We start from the raw sequence: 24,433 nt of genomic DNA, 5'->3' as shown, positions 1-24,433 counted from the left end.
CGGACCTCTGATATGTAAGGATCTTTGTTTGACTGGCATTTGCTGTAGTTCCTTAAAATCAGCAGTGTGTTCCTGTCATATGGATAGATGATATTTGACTTATGTTCTTGTTTGTTTGTTTGCTGTAGTTTTTTGAACAAACAACAGAGCACTCTGTCATGTAAAGGATCTTTGACTCAATTTTTTTTTACTCTAGGTCCTTCAAAGTAGTAAATCGCTCTGCCATATAGATTATCTTTGACTAGCATTTTTATTTTGCTGCATGTCCTTAGAAAACAGCAGAGTGCTCCTGTAAGATAGAAATTAGTTGACTAGTGTGTCTGCATTATACTTAAAAACAGCAGAGTGCTCTTGTCATACACAGGATCTTTGACTAGTGTTTTTGGCAGTACTTAAAAACAGCAGCGGACCTCTGATATGTAAGGATCTTTGACACGTGTTTTTGCATTAAATGTTTAAAAACAGCAGTGCACTGTCTTCTTTAAAACATATGTTTTAACATTTTTCAGCACAGTAGGTCCCTCAAAACAGCAGAGTGCTCCTGTCACATAGAATATTGTTGATTAGTGTTTTTTTGCAGTGGTAGCTAAAAAAAAACAACCCCAAAAAACAGCAGACTGCTCCGGTCATATAGATAGACGATCTTTGACTAACTTTTATTCCCTGGATAGTATCAATGTTTATGTAACTGGGAGTGTACAAATGGACCCAATTAGGACCCATTAATATTAACTATCTGTCATTTAGCTGGGGGCGCACTGTCGATTTTTGACAAAATGAAAGGATTTTAAGTGCGCCTAATGGTCCAAGAAATACGGTACTTTTTTTTTCAGATCACTCTTATCAGCAGAAAACGTAAAAAAATGAAACTCCACCAGGTCGTCGTGCCTTATTTTGACTTTGTTGGTGTTTTCTTGTGTGTAGTGCTTTAGTTCTTATCTTGTGCTGTTATTTTGGTGGCTTTTTCCTGTTGTGTTGGTATTTTCCTGTAGCAGTCTTCCTTGAACGCTATTCCCCGCAGCTGCTTTGTTTTCGCAATCAAGATAATTTAAGTTGTTTGTGGGGACATTGTGGATTTTCATGTACGGATGTACTTTGTGGACGCCGTCTGCTCCACACGCTGTAAGTCTTTGCTGTCGTCCAGCATTCTGTTTTTATTTACTTTGCAACCAGTTCAGTTTTGATTTTGTTCTGCATAATCATCCCTAAGCTTCAATGCCTTTTCTTAGTCACCTTTTGTTTATTTTTGGTTTAAGTGTTAGATACCTTTTGAACTGCATGCTGCCTCCCGCTGTTTCCGACATCTACAAAGCAATTAGCTACCGGCTGCCACCTACTGATATGGAAGAGCATTACACGGTTACTCTGCCGAGCTCTAGACAGCACCGACACTCAACTACGGCACATTATTTGCGGATTATAATTACTGGTGTGCAGAAAATGTTTTTAACCCAATTAGGTGAAATTACATAATCTCCCACGCCACACTAGACTGTATCTCACGGCACACTAGTGCAGTGTTTTTCAACCTTTTTTGAGCCAAGGCACATTTTTTGCCAAGGCACACCACCAGCAGAAATCATTAAAAAACTAAACTCAGTTGAAAGTAAAAAGTCGTTGTCGCAATTTTTGGGTATGACTTTAAACCATAACCAACCATGCATCACTATAGCTCTTGTCTCAAAGTAGGTGTACTGTCACGACCTGTCACATCATGCCGTGACTTATTTTGAGTTTTTTGCTGTTTTACTGTGTGTAGTGTTTTAGTTCTTGTCTTGCGCTCCTATTTTGGTGGCTTTTTCTCTTTTTTTGGTATTTTCCTGTAGCAGTTTCATGTCTTCCTTTGAGCGATATTTCCCGCATCTACTTTGTTTTAGCAATCAAGAATATTTTAGTTGTTTTTATCCTTCTTTGTGGGACATTGTTGATTGTCATGTCATGTTTCGGATGTACATTGTGGACGCCGTCTTTTCTCCACAGTAAGTCTTTGCTGTCGTCCAGCATTCTGTTTATGTTTACTTTGTAGCCAGTTCAGTTTTAGTTTTGTTCTGCATAGCCTTCCCTAAGCTTCAATGCCTTTTCTTAGGGGCACTCACCTTTTGTTTACTTTTGGTTTAAGCATTAGATACCTTTTTACCTGCACACTGCCTCCCGCTGTGTCCGACATCTACAAAGCAATTAGCTACCGGCTGCCACCTACTGATATGGAAGAGTATTACACGGTTACTCTGCCGAGCTCTAAACAGCACCGACCACTCAACAACAACACATTAATTTGCTGACTATAATTACTGGTTTGCAAAAAACATTTTTAACCCAAATTATGTTTTATTTATTTATTTTAATTGTATTTTTTTATCATGCTCTATTTGTGTTGTGTTGTGTTTGCTCGGTTCTCTTGTTGTCTTTTGGCCTGCCCATTGTACAGCACTTTGGCTACCCCTGTAAAGGATTTTAATAGTGCTTTATAAATAAAGTTGATTTGATTTGATAGGTGAAATGATGTAATCTCCCACGGCACACCGGACTGTATCTCACGGCACACTAGTGCCGCGGCACAGTGATTGAAAAACACTGATATAGATGATCTTTGACTATATAGAGTTGCTACATAGTTATGACTCTGGTCTAAACGTGATTATAGTTGTCCCTAATGTGTCATAAAGTAGATAATGAACTATCTTTTGACGGTAGAATTCACTGGATGCACGTGCTTTACCCCCAAACCTTCTAGAACATTTTTATATGAATTCCAACCCCTCAGCAGTTTTGGTCGTTTACATTTCGGGAGCATGAGCAAGAGGTGACGCCATTCTTTGCGCTGATAATGGAATTTTAAATGACCCACTCCTTATTAACTTCTCGGCTTATTAAAAAGTAAAAAAAAAAAAATCTGCCGTGTTTCGGCGTCTGAGAGGCAAAACCAGCAGTCCGTGTCGCTGTTGCAGATTAATTACTTCTCCAAAAGGCGAAGGAGGAAAGAAAAAAAAAAAAGCTGTCTCTGGTCCAAAAATGGCAATATATATATATTTCACTTCATGGCTGACGTTATTACACCTTCAATTTGGCTGGCAGCCTCTTATCTGCAGCCTCTGAGTCGCGTCAGGCTCTGCTGAATGTTGATGATGAATGCAGGTCACCTGCTGAGAATACTCAATGAAGTAGTCTTACTATTGTGTACTTTTCTACACTTTCATTTAACCTTCACCTTCCAGCATAAACGTACGACCGTAGATGCCCACCGTGTATTCTGCCAGGCATCTTGTAACTGTTTGACACTAGAGAAGATGTTCAACTATGCAATCAGTAATAATAATTCTTAGGGCTGTCATAGTTAATGGATGACAACAAGTTATTGTAAATGTGTTATTTGTTATTAACAAAGCATTTGTTAAGGTAATAATACAGGTTACATTACCAAATATCTTTGACAATTAGACTGTCATCAGTAAAAGTGTCAGATCTGTCAGCTTTGTGTTGCAGTGCCTGGTTTCTGGGTCACGGGGCGTCGCCACCTGTGCGCACACCTGATTCTCATTTCCTCCGGACTACTTAAGCTCTCCAGACCCTTCACTCGGGGCCAGTAGATTTCCTGATGATTCACTCTTCCAGTCGTGTATATCTCCTGTGCTTTGGCTCCACTCACTCTTCTCCTTCCCTGTGGCTCAGTCCCGGTGTTGTGGTTGTAGTGTTAATCATTATTCCTCACATCTTAAGTGTGCACTGCAAAAAGTCAGTGTTCAAAAACAAGAAAAAAAAAATACAAAAATTAGGGGTATTTTATTTGAACTAAGCAAAATAATCTGCCAATAGAACAAGAAAATTCGGCTTGTCAAGACTTTCCAAAACAAGTAAAATTAGCTAACCTCAATGAACCCAAAAATACCTTAAAATAAGTGTATTCTCACTAATAAGAAATGCACTTTTCTTGGTAGGAAAAAAAAAAGAAACCTTTTTGCTCAGTATGTTGAAAAATATTCTTAAATTAAGTAAATGCTAGTGCCATTATCTTGACATAATGATTTGCGCTCAGCATTACATTTACTTATACTAAAAACTAACTTATTGTTCTTAATGGAAAGGCAACAAGGCAGCCGCTTGTTACTCTCGGGGTCTCCTAGCCGCTCAGGCAAATCATATGGTCTAAAAATGCATTTTTCCATCGATAACATGACATCATCGCGCCAAGTGCGTGCTCTTTCAGTCAATTAGTGAGCATATATACAGCCTGGCCCCCAGCCAAATGTTTTTTTTAATTGTAATTTTGAAGAATTTATCTGAATGTGCATGAACTATTTCTGTTCAAAATTGTTTGAAATGTCACATGTTAAATGTTTAAATATTAACTGTCAGTTTACTGTACTGTGCCAACTGTACTACTATATGAGTATGTGTTTTCTATTGTTTCATTGAAAATAAAACAGCAAAAGTCCATTTGGCTGTCATTTGTTTTAATATGAGACACATGTGTGTCAAAATCATGATTTTTTTTTTCATGCTTGAAATAAGAAATTATTACTTTAAAAAAGTAGTTTTATACTTGTGAGTGTTGATGACACAGCTTTGCAACAGTTGATATTCTAGTTTCAAGCATGTTTTACTCAATATAGGTCATAAAATCTCAGCAACAAGCTGTAATATCTTACTGAGATCATTTAGGACCAAAACCCTTAAAAGAAGTAAAACACTCTAACATAAAATCTGCTTAGTGAGAAGAATTATTTTATCAGACAGAAAATAAGCAAATATCACCCTTATTTGAGATATTTAATCTTACTTAGATTTCAGTTTTTGTAGTGTGCATCTTTAGTTATTTTTCCCTCACTCCTTTTTGAGTGCTCTTTTTGTTATTATCCTTATTCATGTTTCTGCTCTGCATGGGGTCCTTCTCTGGACAAAAAGAGAGTTTATGTCCATTTTGTGTTGAACTATTTACAAAAAGCAGAATGTTTAGTAAACAAACATTTACAAAAAGCAAACACTCAACAGTCATATCTTGATAGTATTAAAAACGTATCAATTATCTGTTTAATTTACACTTATTTAAGACTGTTTACAAAAATATTTAACTATAGACAAAATGTGATTAATTGCAATTAAATATTTTCATCATTTGACAGCCCTAATAATAATGTTTCATTTTTATTTCGGGTTAATCTTCTGATTTACATTAGCAGGTAGATTAAAAATAGTTTTGAGAAAATAATACAAAATAATACAGGAAAATGACTAAAATTAAGAGCTTTTCAACCCATTTTTTCATTTATATGCCAAATAGTTTATCGTGATGCATATTGTTATCGCGCATATTGTTATCCATCCATCCATTTCCTACCACTTGTCCCTTTCGGGGTTGCTGGAGCCTATCTCAGCTGCATTATATCACAATTTATATAATAGGTCAGGGGCCCCCAAACTACAGCCCGCCAGCGTCCAAAATCCAGCCCACGGGAAGTCCCAAGTTAAAAATAAATAAATACATATACAGTATACGGTATACATATTTTTGTTTAATTATAACTTTTTAAATATGTCCTTTCTAATCAATTTTCTACCGCTTGTTACTCTCTGTGTCACATAGCCGCTCAGTCAAATCATATTGTCTAAAAATGCATTTTTCCATCGATAATGTGACATCATTGCGCTGTATATATATATATATATATATATATATATATATATATATATATATATATATATATATATATATATATATATATATATATATATATATATATATATATTAGGGCTGTCCGATAATATCGGACTGCCGATATTATCGGCCGATAAATGCTTTAAAAATGTAATATCGGAAATTATCGGTATCGGTTTAAAAATGATCGGTATTGGTTTCAAAAAGTAAAATGTATGACTTTTTAAAACGCCGCCGTGTACACGGACGTAGGGAGAAGTACAGAGCGCCAATAACCCTTAAAGGCACTGCCTTTGCGTGGCGGCCCAGTCACATGATATATATGGCTTTTCACACACACAAGTGAATGCAAAACATACTTGATCAACAGCCATACAGGTCACACTGAGGGTGTGGCCTTATAAACTACTTTAACACTGTTACAAATATGCGCCACACTGTGAACCCACACCAAACAAGAATGACAAACACATTCCGGGGGAACATCCGCACCGTAACACAACATACACACAACAGAACAAATACCCAGAACCCCTTGCAGCACTAACTCTTCCAAATTCCAAGCTGCTGTTTTGAGGCATGTTAAAAAAAATAACTCACTTTGTGACTTCAATAATAAATATGGCAGTGCCATGTTGGCATTTTTTTCCATAACTTGAGTTGATTTATTTTGGAAAACCTTGTTACATTGTTTAATGCATCCAGTGGGGCATCACAACAAAATTAGACATAATAATGTGTTAATTCCACGACTGTATATATCGGTATCGGTTGATATCGGAATCGGTAATTAAGAGTTGGACAATATTGGAATATCGGATATCGGCAAAAAAGCCATTATCGGACATATCTAATATATATATATATATATATATATATATATATATATATATATATATATATATATATATATATATATATATATATATATATATATGTATATATATATATGTATATATATAAACAGCCCGGTCCCCGGCCAACTTGTTTTAACCCAATCTGGCCCCCGGGTCAAAAAGTTTGGGGACCCCTGTTTTAGGTTATCTCTAATGATCACTGATTGTCTCAGCCTCAGGCAGCTTTACTATATTAGATTAAAAGAGTATAAAGGTGACTAAATGTTGGTTCAATATGTTGGTTCATATTTAAACGGCTCTCATAATATTTAAAAACATATTTAATTAATATTAATTAATATTAATATTAATATTAATAATTCCTACTTTGTGGAAATTCCAAAAGCAATTCCCATTGATAAACAAGGATCAACTGGACTAAACACGGCCTGTAGCAGATAGTCCTGAGCAATGCTAAATCAGGCAATTTCCCTCAAAATATGATTATTTTAATCTTCTACTAGAATAAATGCTCACTTCCAGTTTTATTTGCCGTCAGACAATTAGAGGTGGCTGCGGTAAGTTTCCTTCATTTTGTTTTTCTTTTGCTAAGAAGCTAACTAGCTAGCATGACGTTGCTGTTAGCATAATGCTAATGATAACTGTCCTATTCCTTAATGTTACATAGTTGTGTGTGATGTATTATATACAGTAAAAAGTGTACAAAATGACCAATATAGCTCAGGTGTCTACACAGTTGCTCCAAAGGAGAAGTTATGTAATTTCCTTGTTTACCTATTCGAAGCCGTTGTGCTGTTTCACAAGGTCACCGCTGTTTTAGTTTCACACCAAATATGAAACGTCAATGCTGGATTATGCTATTCAGATTTGTCCAGGTTTTATAGCAGTAATAATACAACACGTCCCGCCCCGTCTTCTTTCTTTCTACATGTTTTTTTTTTTTTCCCCCCTTCCACCGGCGAGAAGGCGAGAACGCCGATGAATAATTGAACAGTTCTGCGGTCCAAATGTCACAGCAGGGAAAATTGTTTGCGCTGGCTGGTAATTAGAGTTTTATTGTTTGTTATGTTGGTTTCAAACTCCTGTCATCGCCCATTCCACCTTCCACGGTGACGGCGGGTATCTCCTCGCTTGTCCGTGCTGAGGGTGAGAGCCTGAAGGCAGCATGGGCCACCATGGAAACGCTTCTCGCAGATGCGTCAATCGTTAGATACAAGAGAAGCCCGCTTTTATGATGATTCCATAGAAAAATGTTCCTCTTGTTTATCGCACGCTCCAACATTGCGCATAACCAGGTAATCGGTTTGCTCGTGTGTTGTTCCGTGGTAAGGTGTGTCCGAACAAAGAATACTACACTTTAGTGACTTGAATTTTAGTTTTTTTTTTAAAATAGGATAAAATTAAATACAAAATAATTCACAATGGGGCCAAAGAAAGTTGTGAGAACCAGCACTTTGATCAATGATATATATATATATATGCATATTATATATGCATATATACGTTAGGTCATATGCAGGTTTCCCTGCTCGTCAGGGGATTTTAAAATCCCTCGACGAGCAGGGAAACCTGCGAAACAGGCTTGTAGGGATGATATAGCCTGTTGTGTTTTTTTCCTGACCTAACGTATATTGCGCTCTATAAATCAACCACAGAAACCTTGACTATATATATATATATATATATATATATATATATATATATATATATATATATATATATATATATATATATATATATATATATACATACAGTATATATATATATATACATACAGTATATATATATATATATATATATATATATATATATATATATATATATATATATATATATATATATATATATATATATATATATATATATGTATATATATATATATATATATATATATATATATATATATATATATATATATATATATATATATATATATATATATATATATATATATATATACATACGGTATATATACATACATTATATATATATATATATATATATATATATATATATATATATATATACACATATATATATATATATATATATATACACATATATATATATATATATATATATATACTGTATGTATATATAAATATATATATATATATATACATACAGTATATATATATATATATATATATATATATATATATATATATATATATATATATATATATATATATATATATATATATATATATATATATATATATATAAATATATATATATATATATATATATATACATACAGTATATATATATATATATATATATATATATATATATATATATATATATATATATATATATATATATATATATATATATATATATATATATATATATATATATATATATATATATATATATATTAGTTTTGTACAGTATATCAGTTTTAGTATAGTACCTCGATACTAATTAGTCATATTCGATACTATACTGCCTCTAAAAAGTACCGGTCCCTGCCCCCCTTTTTTTTTAACGGGCATGACAGCGTGTCGTCACGTAGTGCCATTGCCGGTTTTAAGAGCAGAGGAGCATGTTCGGCAGCGCACAATCACGGAGTACTTACAAGCATTTTGGCTTAAAAACAAACGATGAAGGTGAAGTTATAACACTGAAACGCCCTCAGGAAGAGGTCCTTTAAGACATGGCTAGCTAGCGAGCGGCTAAGGTCGAGTCGCAGCCTGCAGTGTTTTAGCTACTTCTAAGTCACTAATCTTCGCTTCCATGGCGACAAATAAAGTAAGTTTCTCGCAACTATCATCCCTGCAGGACGAGGAATAGCTAAACATGCTTCACTACACACCGTAGCGGTGGATCGACACCATACATTCACTGTAATAATACCAAGTACAGGACCGTATTTAGTCAATACTACTATGATTACATTGATATTTTTTTAGCATTTTTTTACATTTCTACTATGTTTATAAACTCCGGAAATATGTCCCTGGACACATGAGGACTTTGAATATGACCAATGTATGATCCTGTAACTACTTGGTATCGGATTGATACCCAAATTTGTGGTATCATCCAAAAATAATGTTAAGTATCAAACAACAGAAGAATAAGTGATTATTACATGTTGACATAAGTGTAAATAGAACATGTTAAAAGAGAAAGTAAGCAGATATTAACAGTAAATGAACAAGTAGATTCATAATTAATTTTCTACCACTTGTCCTTAATAATTTTGACAAAATAATAGGATGGAAAATGACAAATGGCGTACGTCAGCAAACTAGTTTAGGAGCCTTTGTTTGTTTACTTACTAATAAAAGACAAGTTGTCTTGTATGTTCACTATTTTATTTATGGACAAAATTGCAATAAGAAACACATGTTTAATGTACCCTATGATTTTGTGTTAAAATTAAGCCAATAATGCAAATTTTTGGGGTACCCTTTATTTAGAAAAATATCAAAAAGCATCAAAAAGTATTGAAAATATCGAAATACATTTTGGTACCGGTACCAAAATATTGGTATCGGGACCACCCTAATATGTATATATATTTAAGAGGTGGGTAGTAACGCGCTTCATTTATTCCGTTATATTTACTTAAGTAACTTTTTGGATAAATTGTACTTGTCAGTAGTTTTAATGCAACAGACTTTTTACTTTCACTTTAGTATTTTTGTAAAGAAGGAACGCTACTTTTACTCCGTTACATTTAGTTTTGTTACGATTGTTGTATTCATTTATATAAAGTTCTTGGTTCGATTCCAGCTTCTGTCATCCTAGCTCACCACCGTTGTGTCCTTGGGCAAGACTCTTTACCCACCTGCTCCCAGTGCCACCGACGCGGGTTTAAATTAGAGATGCCGATAAATGCTTTAAAATGTAAAATCGGAAATTATCAGTATCATTTTTTTTTTATTATCGGTATCGTTTTTGTTGTTGTTTGTTTTTTTTTTGTTTTTTTTATTAAATCAACATAAAAAACACAAGATACACTTACAATTAGTGCACCAACCCAAAAAACCTCCCTTCCCCATTCACACTCATTCACACAAAAGGGTTGTTTCTTTCTGTTATTGATATTCTGGTTCCTACGTTATATATCAGTATATATCAATACAGTCTGCAAGGGATACAGTCCGTAAGCACACATGATTGTGCGGGATACTGGTCCACTAATAGTACTAACCTTTAACAATTAAATTGACTCATTTTCATTAATTACTAGTTTCTATGTAACTGTTTTTATATTGTTTTACTTTCTTTTTTTATTTAAGAAATTGTTTTTAATTTATTTATCTTATTTTATTTTATTATTATTTTTAAAAAGGACCTTATCTTCACCATACCTGGTTGTCCAAATTAGGCATAATATAGTGTTAATTCCACGACTGTATATATCGTATCGGTTGATATCGGTATCGGTAATTAAAAAGTTGGACAATATCAGATATCGGCAAAAAGCCATCATCGGACATCCCTAGTTTAAATGTATCTTAAAAATGTGCTTTTTTTTTTTTTTTTTTTAATAACGTCCTGACCAGCTTCTCGGGCAAATCATATAGCAGATGTAGATGCCCATATCGGCTGTTCAGATTTACTTTACAAAAGAGAAGTGTAGGATACTTCTCTTGTTGCCTTACTTGTATTTTGACTTTATTAAATGTATTTATATTATCATTTGGTGCAGCCGGGCCGGAGCAGGAGGGGATAGAAAGAGAGAAAAAGGAAGACAGAGGGGGGAATTGTGGGGACAAGAGGGGGATTAGACAGAGAGACAAAAACAACAACAGCAAACACAACAACAACAACAACAACAACAGAGCAACATCAGCAAATACGACATGTACAAATATGATGGTAAAAGTAATAGCAAATAAGCAGTTAGCGAAAATAAAAATAAAAATACAGAAATGACAATGAGCATTATTACACTAAAAATGGAGCAATATGAATACCAATAGAAATAGTGCTATTGATAATAAACAATACCAATACTTTACCTTTATTATCAACAATACAATTGTTCAAATGCAACAATACATATACGTAATGATAACTTGAGATACGAAAGAATGCAGAAAAATGGAGGGGAAGAAAGAGAAGCAACCTACATTAACCTTGTAGATTGTTATAGTAACAATAGGTTAAGCTTTGTCAGTGTGCCATGTGTTGTACCCAGTTTACCCTAGGGCAACAACGTTAATATATGTTTGATGAAACGTGATTATGTGCTTTGAGTCTCGAGAGAAAAGGTGTTTTGGAAAAATGTTTCATTTCACTTCACATAATTGTAATCTCTGGATTAAGGCTTGCAAAGACGCGTTTGTTCGTCAGCAAGCCTTCTTCCAGCAGGCACTGTCACATGACCCTGTTTGACCAATCCGACATAAGCACAAGTGACGCTTGACTCAATTTCATCAATCAAAGGCAGCCTGGCATTTTACATTATTTGCAGCCTGAGGAATAAGCCGGTAGTGGGATCATGGCAAAAAGCAGAAAGTACAGCTATAGAATCTGAAATAAGTCAGTATATATGGAATCCAATCACCTTGACCTGTTGGCCTTTTCAACATTCAAGCGCTGGCTATGACTCAGCCAGCATGACAGGGATTTGTAACTCTATTACAAAGCACGCTCTCTGCTCGCAAGTCTTAATTAATGACGTGCTTGTCTTCAGTCATTGAGGATTAGAGTCTGCCGTTTGAGCCATGGCTAGTAGGCAAACATGAGCTGTAAAATGGACGAACACTTTTAAAAACACTACAAACTGTGTTCGCCTAAATGTTTTACATTAAACCTGGGCCAGGGATTTGTCAAACTGTGGTAAGTGTACCCATACTTGCCAACCCTCCCGTTTTTAGCGGGATACTCCCGGTATTCAGCGCCTCTCCCGATAACCTCCCGGCAGAAATTTTCTCCCGACAAACTCCCGGTATTCAGTCGGAGCTGGAGGCCACGCCCCCTCCAGCTCAATGCGGACCTGAGTGGAGACAGCCTGTTCTCACGTCCGCTTTCCCACAATATAAACAGCTTGCCTGCCCAATGACGTCATAACTATAGAATGATCGAGGGCGAGTTCTTGGTTTCTTATGTGGGTTTATTGTTAGGCAGTTTCATTAACGTCCTCCCAGCGCGGTTAACAACACACAACAACAGCAGTCACGTTTAGTCTACCGTAAAGTAGTTCGTCTGCCGTAAACAGCAATGTTGTGACACTCTTTAACAGGACAATACTGCCATCTACTGGATAGCCTCCAGAACACTGAAATTCAAGTATTTCTTTTATTTATATGTATAATAAGATAAATATATATATATATATATATATATATATATATATATATATATATGTATATATATATATATATATATATGTATGTATGTATATATATATATATATATATATATATATATATATATATATATATATGTATATATATATATATATATATATATATATATATATATATATATATATATATATATATATATATAGCTAGAATACACTGAAAGTCAAGTATTTCATACATATATATATATATATATATATATATATATATATATATATATATATATATATATATATATATATATATATATATATATATATATATATATATATATATATATATATATATATATATGTATATGAAATACTTGAGTTGGTGAATTCTATCTTAAATATATTCCCCTCTTAACCACGCCCCCAACCACGCCCTCCGCCCCACCCCCGACAACGCCCCTACCCCCCACCCCTGACCCCCCACCTCCCGGTATCGGAGGTCTCAATGTTGGCAAGTATGAGTGTACCACTAATTAAGTTAAAGTTAAAGTACCAATGATTGTCACACACACACCACACTAGGCGTGGCGAAATTATCCTCTGCATTTGACCCATCACCCTTGATCACCCCCTGCGGAGTGCCAAGCAGGGAGGTAATGGAGCTAATGAACTTTTATCTTTAATTATGATCATGATTTCAGTTTATGTTGGGCCAGCAGAGAAGGCCTTGCTGGCCTTTACGGCACACCACTGGTTGATGTGTATTTGGGATCTGCATAAGTCCTGAAAATGTGCGCCCATCCGCCTTTGTAGTCCGTGCCGACACCATAGTCAATAAGCTTCTTCTTTTTCTCTATCTTCTTGTTATGGGACATTCATCCTCCGCTGTTGCCATTTCTAATATAAAGTAGTGTAAAGTTTCTTACTTATATCTGTCAGTAAACTCGCCATGAAAGCGCTAAAACATACCGGTGCAGTGAGTTCACATTATTCACCCAAAGAACTTTAGTTAATTAGAGAGTTCCGGTCGGACGGTTTTTCACGGGACACATTTAATTTCCGGTGTTATTGCACTAGTGAGTCACGGATGAGGAGATCCTGCTCCGTTATTGATTTAAGTAAAGTCTGAATGTCATTCAAACAGTTAGCTCCATCTTTTGACACTTCTTCCACTCCCGTCCTTGCATGCTACACCGCTACAACAAAGATGACGGACTCCTTGACTACTAATAATCGCTATTGGCCCTGAAATAAGCTTATTGTTGATCTCATTTATACGTCTCCCTCTGACATTGTTGTTGTTTTTCCGCATTCTTTGTTCGCATTTGTCACTCATTATCTTTGCCGCCCTCCGTCCCTCCCACCACCTTTTTGTTCTGTTTAGCAGTGGAAGACGAAGTTAAGTGCCAAATAGCTCAGTGATTGGCTCTCATTTGCTCTGGTCTCCCCAGTGCATTTGGAAACGTTGATTGCAGACAAGCCATTCTTAGACTGGAAAATAAAGTCCAGCCTTAAACGTTTCAAGGCAAAGTAGTGAGTGTGTTCATGTGTTGTGTGTATTTGTTCTACATATTGCCCATTCATATCACGTGCATCATTTACTTTCTAGCCACAGTTGAAGCGCCAAGGTCAGTAGTGATTGGTACCTTTCACATTTGAACCAAGAAATGTATACTAGTACCAATTGTCTTTTGCGTGTGTAGTGGTAATACATACTGTACATGTTAATGTGTTAAAAAATAAAATTTCAAACATTGAAATCTAACATTTAACACTGAGCTGATCACGATGACTATGCTGTCCAGTTGTTATGTCTTGTTTTCTTGAGTCTCTCAGTATTATATAGTAGACTTTGCATGCAGTTGCAATTCTAAGAAGTCAGGAAATAGTTATTGTGTACCATATTTTTCGGACAATATAAAAGGCCGCACTCATACTTGCCAACCCTCCCGATTTTTCCGGGAGACTCCCGAATTTCAGTGCCCCTCCCGAAAATCTCCCAGGGCAACCATTCTCCCGAATTTCTCCCGATTTTCACCCGGACAACAATATTAAGGGCGTGCCATGAAGGCACTGCCTTTAGCGTCCTCTACAACCTGTCAACACGTCCGCTTTTTCACCATACAAACAGCGCGCCGGCCCAGCCACATGTTGTATGCGGCTTCTGCATACACACGAAAGTGACTGCAAGACATACTTGATCAACAGCCATACAGGTCACACTGAGGGTGGCCGTATAAACAACTTTAACACTGTTACAAATATGCGCCACACTGTGAACCCACACCAAACAAGAATGACAAACACATTTCGGGAGAACATCCGCACCGTAACACAACATAAACACAACAGAACAAATACCCAGAATCCCTTGCATCCCTAACTCTTCCGGGCTACAATATACACCCCCGCTACCACCAAACCCCTCCCCCCCACCCCACCCAACTCACCCCCCCCCCCCCACCCCCTCCAATCCCCCGAATTCGAAGGTCTCAAGGTTGGCAAGTATGGCCACACCCACTAAATTTTAGAAGAAAAAAAAAAATCTATTTATTAGCCGTACCGGATTTTGAGCCGCTGATATATATACGTTGTGAAATGAGTTATTTACACAGAAATACTTTGTAAATGTTTATTTACATACCTCAATTGTTTCCAAACGGTGCCTGTCATAAGGCAGTAAAACGGCTTATCAAACAAACAGAAGTAATCATCCGCAGCTAGCTCTTCGATCAGGTAAACATACTCAATAACTCCAGAGTGACGTTTTGGTGAATTCATGAAACGAAAACAATACAAATAAAAGCCATGGTAAGTAAATAAAACTAACATACTTTTAAATATGTTAGCATATTATCTAATGCTACCCACTTTAGCTTGATACATTACAAAAAAACATAGAAATATAAATGAAATACTACTAATAAACATATGACAGTTAAGTACCGGTAAGTATGAAATGTGTTAGTTGTATTGTAAAACATACAAATGTTACTTGGAGTGATGAATGAAGAAACCATACAAGTAGAAGCGCTATGGATGACTAAAAGCCGGAACAGCACTTGTATTTCCGGTTGAAGGCGCCAAACAGAAGGAAATACTGTAAACATTCAACTTGCAACACCTGCAGTGAGCGTACTCCTCTAAAAGATGGCACCACAGCACAAACATAAAACTCACATTTTCAGTGTCTCTGTGGGCTTTTTATGAAAACTATTTGTTGAATACAAAAAATGATGGCCGTTAGTGAAGAAAAATCAATAAATTAGCCGCAACGCTTTATAAGCCGCAGGGTTCATAGCCTAGAAAAAATGTAACGGCTTATAGTCTAGAAAATACGGTACTTATTACACGCCAGCTGTTTAATTTTAACGTGCATCTTAGTTGCAGTTTTAATAACCAAATTTGGAGGAATTGAAATGGCTAATTTTGCTCATCTGTAGCATGCATATGGCTTATCCCATGTAAGTTAGCATTTAGCTAGCGTGTTTTGCATAAAAGGAGAGCCTTAATTCAAAAAAAGTTATTAGTCATGCGTGCCGAGTTAGCATGAAAGATTGCAACATTATCTAAATTAGCCTGATAAGTGCTTGAGCCATGCAACCGGACGTGACAACACGTGCAACAAAGGTACTGTTTGATTTGACGTGTCCCAGTACCTACAGTATAAAAGTACTGAATTTGGTATCCATCACTAAAGGTCAACTCATCAGCTTTACAAACATATTTAACGTAACAAAACAATAAAATTAATATTAAATTCTATTGTTCAACTGTCACCAACTTTCCAGGCAATGTTTACATTAACATTATAACAGTTTATAAATACATTAACTACTGATTTTTCCCGGGTTTCGAGGTGTATCGTGACAGGGAATAGCAAAAAGCTGAGACTCACCTCCCTTAACCTGGTACTCTCTACATCACCTTGAAAAAAGGGTTCTTAATGGGCAGCCCGCAGGCCGAGTCCAGAACACCAAAGTGCTTCCAATTTGTCTTAGCAAATGATCACTCAAATAATGAAACCTTACAGTTTTGAGAAAAACTGGGAAAATAGATTGCAAGTGGCTAAAAAGCTTGATGGGTAATGATACTTGCCCTCTAACAGGTGGACCTAGGTTGAAATCCCAGTCAGGGTAATTTGTAGTGGTAATTTCTGGGTTGTAATCACATGACCTAGAGGCACTTCCGGGTTTCAGGTGATGGTCTAGAGTCCCATTCCCTACTGTTTATTTACCTGCTTTAGTTCAAATTTGGGTGTATTCTGAAAGGTTTAGTTGCAAATATATAATTGATCATGAAAAAATATTTAAAATGGGATGGAGTGGATTTATACACTCTTAAGAAAAATATTTTTTGAAGGATTTAAACCATTTATTATCACCAAAACGTTATTGCTCGCTACAACCTTACTTCCTTTGAAACTCACAAGGATTTCAAGAAGAAAAGAGTCTTTAAATGTCTTTAAATATGGCCCGGTCCACAAATTAAGCATTAATCCGTGAAAGACAATGTTGGACTTTTCCGTGCATTGCTAAGTAACGTATTTGATTGACACAACTGCTGTGATTGTGACGCTAATGAGAAAAAGGATATGTTTGTTTGCAGTTGATTTCCTGCTACAATATCATCTACAATTCATGCCTGCAGTTGTTTTTATGGTGTGAAATTCATATTTCGTCTCATTATTTAGCTATAAATGTCCCTGTTGTTTAGCAATGTTTGCTAGCAATATCAAAATATAGTGTGTACTGTTAAGCCTACGAAAGATTTATTCATTTAGTTTATTAATACTATTAAGGATATTTTGTTGATGCTAACGAATAGCACCAAAGACGCTATAATGTGGTCATCCGTGTTGAATAAAGAACGGCTTTCCTGCACAACAACTAAGCTTTTAGTTTCTGTTTTGTAAATCAACAACAAAAATACTAAGATTGGACCCACAATTACAATATTTATTACTAGGACTAGTTTATTTGCACAAGCAGGTCTTTGTAGTTATATTTAGGCATAGCAACCACAAAAGAACACAAACTAATGTGATCTATTGTCCTTTTTTTACGTTTAGTTCTGCTACCAAACACTACTAATATAGTAGAGAATAAACTCGATTGCATCACAGAAAGTTTCTCAAACAAATCAAATGTTCAAACAAATACTTTCCAAACTTTTGTTTTCTCCCTGACTTTTTTACCTTCATGAGACACTTTTTTCAGGACTCTATGAAAGCTCTTACTTATCTCTCTATTTGAACAATTGAAACACCCAAGAACAGAACAGAAATACGGCATTTTCTGCTGAAACTCTACACTCACTCTCACTTGTTTTTTTGTGTTTGTTTGTTTTTTTCTCCTCCTGTCCAGCCACTCAAGCAAATCATATTGTTGATGTAGATGCCCATATATGGTGTACAGATTAACTTTACAAAAGAGAAATGTGGAATACTTCTTTTGTTGCCTTATTTGTATTTGACTTTATTAAATGGATTTATATTGTTTGGCGCAGCCAAACCGGAGCAGGAGGGGATAGAAATAAGAAAAAAAAACAGGAATACAGAGGGGTGAATTCCGGGGACAAGAGGGGGATAAGACATAGAGACAAAAACAGCAGAACAACATCAGCAAATACGATGTGTACAAATATGATATAAACAATTATAGCAAAGAAGCAGTTAGTGAAGCAAATCACATAGAAATAACAATAAACATTATTTCACTACAAATGGAGCAATAACAATACCAATAAAAATAGCACTATTGATAATGAATATTAATAATGATAATTACCTCTATTATTAACCATACAATTGTTTCAAATGCAACAATACATATATGTAATAATAACTTGAATTACAAAAGAAACCGGTTAATTGATGGAAAGAAATAGAAGCAAACTATATTAACCTTGTAGATTGTTATAGTAAATACAGGTTAAGCTTTATCAGTCTGCTGTGTTTTACCCAGTTTCCCCTGGGGGGGACAACGTTAATATATGTTTGATGAAACGTGATTATATACATGAGTGTATGTATGCATATGTGCTTGTATATGTACAGAATGTGTATATGTATGTTTGTACAGTGAATGTGCATGTGGATGTATGTACCGTGAGTGTGTATGTCTGTACTGTATTTGTGTATGTATGTGTGAGCGTGTATGTCTGTGCTGTATTTGTTTATGTATGTGTGAGCGTTTGTACCGTATTTTTCGGAGTATAAGTCGCTCCGGAGTATAAGTCGCACCGGCCGAAAATGCACAATAAAGAAGGAAAAAAACTTATATAAGTCGCACTGTAGTATAAGTCACATTTTTGGGGGAAATGTATTTGATAAAACCCAACACCAAGAACAGACATTTGAAAGACAATTTAAAATAAATAAAGAATAGTGAACAACAGGCTGAATAAGTGTACGTTATATGACGCATAAATAACCAACTGAGAACGTGCCTGGTATGTTAACGTAACATATTATGGTAAGAGTCATTCAAATAACTATAACATATAGAACATGCTCTACGTTTACCAAACAATCTGTCACTCCTAATCGCTAAATCCCATGAAATCTTATACGTCTAGTCTCTTACGTGAATGAGATAAATAATATTATTTGATATTTTAAGGTAATGTGTTAATAATTTCACACATAAGTCGCTCCTGAGTATAAGTCACACCCCCGGCCAAACTATGAAAAAAACTGCGACTTATAGTCCGAAAAATACGGTACCTATGTATGTGGGCACAAATGTATCTATGTGTGTGTATATGCATGTATGTATGAATGAATGTATGTATGTATGTATACATGTATGAATCATTGTGTCTGTGTACGTGTGTTTGTATGTACAATATATTTGTTTCCCAGTATGTGTGGGAACCAAAGTACGGCCCCAGCCTCCCAGAGAGCTCAACCCAAAACAGCAGGTGCGGTGCCCAGGGAGCAAGGGACCAATGGCCCCACGCGGTCACTCTCACTTGTTTTAATGCTGCGCTCAAGCTGCTTGATAATCGTGTGAATTAAGTTGCAAAGAAGAAAAACGGATATAATGTCATATGCAACCCAGCTATAGTTCATTTAAGATACTGTATATTGTAAAGGAATGTATCAGGCAATTTTTGTGGATTTCTGTGTGAAAGTTTTTCATAAAATATTCTGAAGCCAAATCCACATGTGCCTGCATGAGGAATTCTTATTTTTTTTGCAAACATTTTCCTTTCGTAATTTAAGTGTACTTATGCTTCTCAAGTAGAACACACAAAAAATCTGAATTTTAGCTATGACAACAAGTGATGCTGGAGTCTTTCTTTAGGAATAAATGCTAAGCTAATAAAAAGACGAAGCAATAGGAAACGTGCAGAGTTTTAGTTATAACCGCGATAAAACTCCCAATGTTTAGTGTTACTTTTTAACATAAAACATACTGAAACACTGTGATTGATAACTGAGCTTTGATAAACTCAGACTGAATGGCGCTTAAATGCTAACATGAAAAGAAGAGACATTAACGTCTTTCCCCTTTACAAAATGACATACCTTAATCCAAATGTATATAAACACATTACTGTATGTCAACTAAGTTATTCAATCGCACACATTGAACCTATAACCTGTGCTCTCTTAGAAAGAGTGATCAATACTATACGAGTCACAGGTGTGTTAACGGTGTGTTCAAGGACCGCTATACAAAGTAGGAAGCCACAGCGCTCCCAAAAATAATAAATAATGACAATAGATTTTATTTGTTACGCACTTTTCATTTAAAAAAATCTTAAAGTGGTACAGTACAAACCCATATTTAAAACAAAGCTTAGCCATTAAAACATTTAAAATTCTATGACTAAAACACATAAGTGAAGCATAAGAAACACAAAACAATATAGTGGGTTTTCTAACCATCTGTGCATTTATTTTAGTTATTTAAAGAAAATACTTTAGTCAAATGATTTCAGTGTGTATGTAAGTACTTCTTGAGTAAATTCACCAATGCCGCGATAATAATGATAACCGTGATAATTTTGATCACAATAACCGTGAAATGTTTTATATCCTTTCATACAAAGTTTAAGTTATTTGATTAGTGCTAAAACTATATTCTGGTGGGTATGATGTGGTCTTAGTGTGATATACTAACAGATGACAGCGGTCAACTCAGAATTTGCACTATTTTTTTTTTTAAATGTTGCGTGTATTCCCTTGTAGGTGTTTTGGTTTTTGATCTTAGTTCCTGATATTTTAGACGCCCTGAACACGAGGAACCGCCAGGTAATCTGCACCACCCTGAAGGTCCTGCAGCATCTGGTGATGTCCAGCAACACAGTCGGAGAGACCCTGGTGCCCTATTACCGACAGATCCTGCCCATCCTCAACATCTTCAAGAACATGAACAGTGAGTTCCCAACCTGTCCAGTAAATAAGTGCTCTGGTTTCTGTGGCGATGTGTGCTTTTTTTGTATAATTTTTTTTGTAGCAAGGTGGACGTTTAGGGTTGCTTTTATGTTGGTGAATTGCCAAGAATAGAGCTATGAAAATATTTGTACAGAACTCTGCGCACGTTAGGTGTTGCCTTTGGTTGAATTGCCTCTTGTTTGCCTGCCATTTAATGTATTGGCCTCTCAGTCCAACTTGTTGTATTTGCTCTTGCTGGTTGATATCAGGTCGGCAGGTCTCTGTTCTGGTATTGTACAACTCTGCCATAGTGAATCAATCATTTAAACGTAGGCTTTAACAGGCGAAAACACAAGGCCTCTTAGTCTCTTAATCAATATCCAATTTGAATCTCTTGTCTCGTTAATTCACGTACATAATCTGTTACTATTGGTTGAGGCCTTCGGAAAAAAAGGGAGCAAAGATAGCATTGAAAGACAAAGGACAGCTGAAGAAAAGCCTGCCTTATTAGCACAAGGCTTTATGCAAATCCTCTCGCTAAATTAGCTGTCAAATCAATCCCCTAACCATTCTGAAGCGTGAGTGTCTCTGCCACGGCGCAGGCTCAGCAGTTGCCAAGTCAACCCCACCAGGAATAGTTGAACTCGGCCCCAGTAGTTACAGTGACCGCCTTCTCCTACGGCCTCCTGCTTCGCCTGTGCATCAATTAAACCTCTCACCTGGCAGGCATCCTTGATATCGACTGCTCTCTGGGCCTAGAGAGTAGGCCGTTCGGTTGGCAGAACACATAACTTAATCTGCTGAAAAAGGTCAAAGTGGTTAGGAGTGTTAGTGGTGCCTAAAAGTTACCAAGCGTTGCTGAGCCTGTTGATGGATTAATTCAGGGTTGAAGGGTGAATGATTGATAGGTTGGTCTCTCAAAAGATAGATGGATTGGACGGTTAAAGGGTGGATGAATGAAATTTAGTCAGTTCAATGGATGGATGATTTGAGGGCGGATGGATGAAAAGTTGTTTTTCGTTTTGATCACTACATTTGAGAATCAAACATTGGATAGAGTTTGGTCAATTTGATCAATGAATGAATACATTTAGTGTTGAAGGGAGAATAGCTAAAGTTGGCAAAAGGATGGATAATTTCAACGGGTGAATTATTGTGGTCCCTCGGAAGATAGACTAATGGACTGAACAGTCAAAGACCGGATAAATTAAATATTGGTCAGTTCGATGGATGGACGATATGAGGGTTAAATGTCGGATACTGGTCAGTTTGATTGATAGATGAATGCATTTAGGGCTGAAGGGAGAATACTAAAGTTGGTGGATGGATTGGATGGTCAAAAGGTGGATGAATACAATTTTGGTTAGTTCAATGGACGGCTGGATGATTAGAGGACAGACGGATCAAAGGCTGGTCGGTTTGCTGAATGCATTTGAACGTTATTGGTGATTTTGATTGATGGATGAATAAATACATTTGGGGTTAAAGGAAGAATAGCGGAAGGTGGTGGATGGATGATGAGGTCAAGGGTGGATGGTTAAAAGTTTGCTTGGTTCAATGGATGAATGGCTGATTGGAGAGCAGATGGATGAAAGGTTTGTCGTTTTAATGAAAGCATTTGAGGGTTGAATGTTGGATATTGGTCAGTTTGATCAATAAATGAATAAAATTTAGGGTTGAAGTGAGAATACGTAGTAACATTTGGTCAGTAAGATCAATGATGGATAAATGACAGGTTTTTCAGTTTAGTGGAGGGATGAATCAACTCTAGGCCGGAACATTGGGAAGTTTGTTTTTTGGTTTGTTGGCTCAATGAATGGGTGGATGCATAAATTATACTATTGCAGGGTGAATAAATGCTTTAAATAAAAATGTTTGTCAATTTTCCCATACATGCAAGACATACGGAAGAATCTAATTAATTTGTTTAATGACCTGATGGATTTTGAGGGTTTAGGAATACGTGAATGAAAAGGGAAGGGATGCAACGTGTTGAGGGTGTTTAAGGTGAGATGAATGAAAGTTTGGCAGCTTTGATAATTGAATGAATGAATTTCAGGGTTGAAATAAGTTGAAATGTAAAGTTGATTTGAATGAATGCTAGGTTCGGTCTTCTGCTTTATTTACATGCAAATTAAATAATCCGTGGAAATCCATCTATAATCTAATATCATTTATAAATCCCCCGGCTTCATCCCACGCTCAGTCGACTGTCTCCATAAAACAAGTGTTGCCATTGTTTCGCATTGGTGGACTTAACTAATCCCTTTTCGTCGCCCACACACTCGGACTCCCAGAACTTGCGTGGCAGTCCTCTTATCTGGGGAGCCACAACAGGTCCACTGTCCAGTGTTTGTCATGAATGCATCTGTTGTGTTCCCGTCTGCAGCTGTTGGCTTCAATGTCAAAGGAATGGCTAAGGCGTTGTGTGTGCGTGCGTATGTGTGTGTGTGAGTGTGTGTGTGTGTGGCTCCTTGCAGCGTACAATGCCCACCATCTACCCGCCTGGATTCCTTCATACAAGCACACACCAGGACGTACAATCGCACTCTGTCCCTTTTTACGGTGTCCTGCCCTGACCCCTTTCCCATTTCTCCTCAGTTGTTGAGGCTATGAATCTATACGCTGACAGCCACTGCTGTAGGGTCAGAGCTGCAGTCCGATATCACCAGCGTCACATCGTGGGACAGCTCCCCCTAGGCCACGTTTACACACTCCGACTGTGTCGCTCTCGCTGGAAGACAAGGTTGCGACCCCTTAAATTGGCCTGTGTACGAGCCTTATCGCAGCTATTTTTCCACTGTCAGAGCTGGACCTTAAGCCTTCTCCAAAAACAGACTCTCAAGTGTCCTCCGATAAGCAAAACAGACCCCACTGACTCAGTCTCTGGGTCCTGGCCTCCAAAGAAGGAACAGATCTAAAAAAAAAAATTTAAAAAAGCCACTGACACACTCATGCATCAGTTTGAGGAGTACAATAATGAGCAATCACGTTGTCGGCGTGTCCTCCATGAGCCCCGTTGTCTCCTGCATCAGCTCTCGCAGACTTTTTCTGGTTTGTCGACTGTGTGCTTATGCGTCGACGGCGGCGCAGGAATTCCTCCGGTGTGATTTGCATGCTTCTCTTGTTTGCTTGCTGTGATGAATCTCTGCCTTAATGAAATGCAACAACGTTTCTTATGAAGGAGAGATGTGCTCGCTCAGCCAGAAAATTCTAACCACGAGCTCAGAGGAGGAAGGTACTCATCTGCCTCACGTCACGCCGGGGGAAGGGAG

At 36.5% G+C, this 24,433-nt stretch overlaps 1 protein-coding gene across 1 annotated transcript in view; it reads left to right on the top strand.

Annotated features, from left to right (window-relative positions):
* The window catches only part of pacrg (PARK2 co-regulated), a 506,322-nt gene that overhangs the window by 294,041 nt on the left and 187,848 nt on the right, over positions 1–24,433 (top strand). Inside the window, exon 4 of the mRNA XM_062040439.1 lies at positions 21,010–21,159. Coding sequence (XP_061896423.1) covers positions 21,010–21,159 — 150 coding nt within the window. The remainder of the gene's footprint in view (positions 1–21,009; positions 21,160–24,433) is intronic.

This window comes from Entelurus aequoreus, linkage group LG03 (genome assembly GCF_033978785.1).
Source record: "Entelurus aequoreus isolate RoL-2023_Sb linkage group LG03, RoL_Eaeq_v1.1, whole genome shotgun sequence".
NCBI lineage: Eukaryota > Metazoa > Chordata > Actinopteri > Syngnathiformes > Syngnathidae > Entelurus > Entelurus aequoreus.
This window is presented reverse-complemented; position numbering and strand designations above follow the sequence as displayed.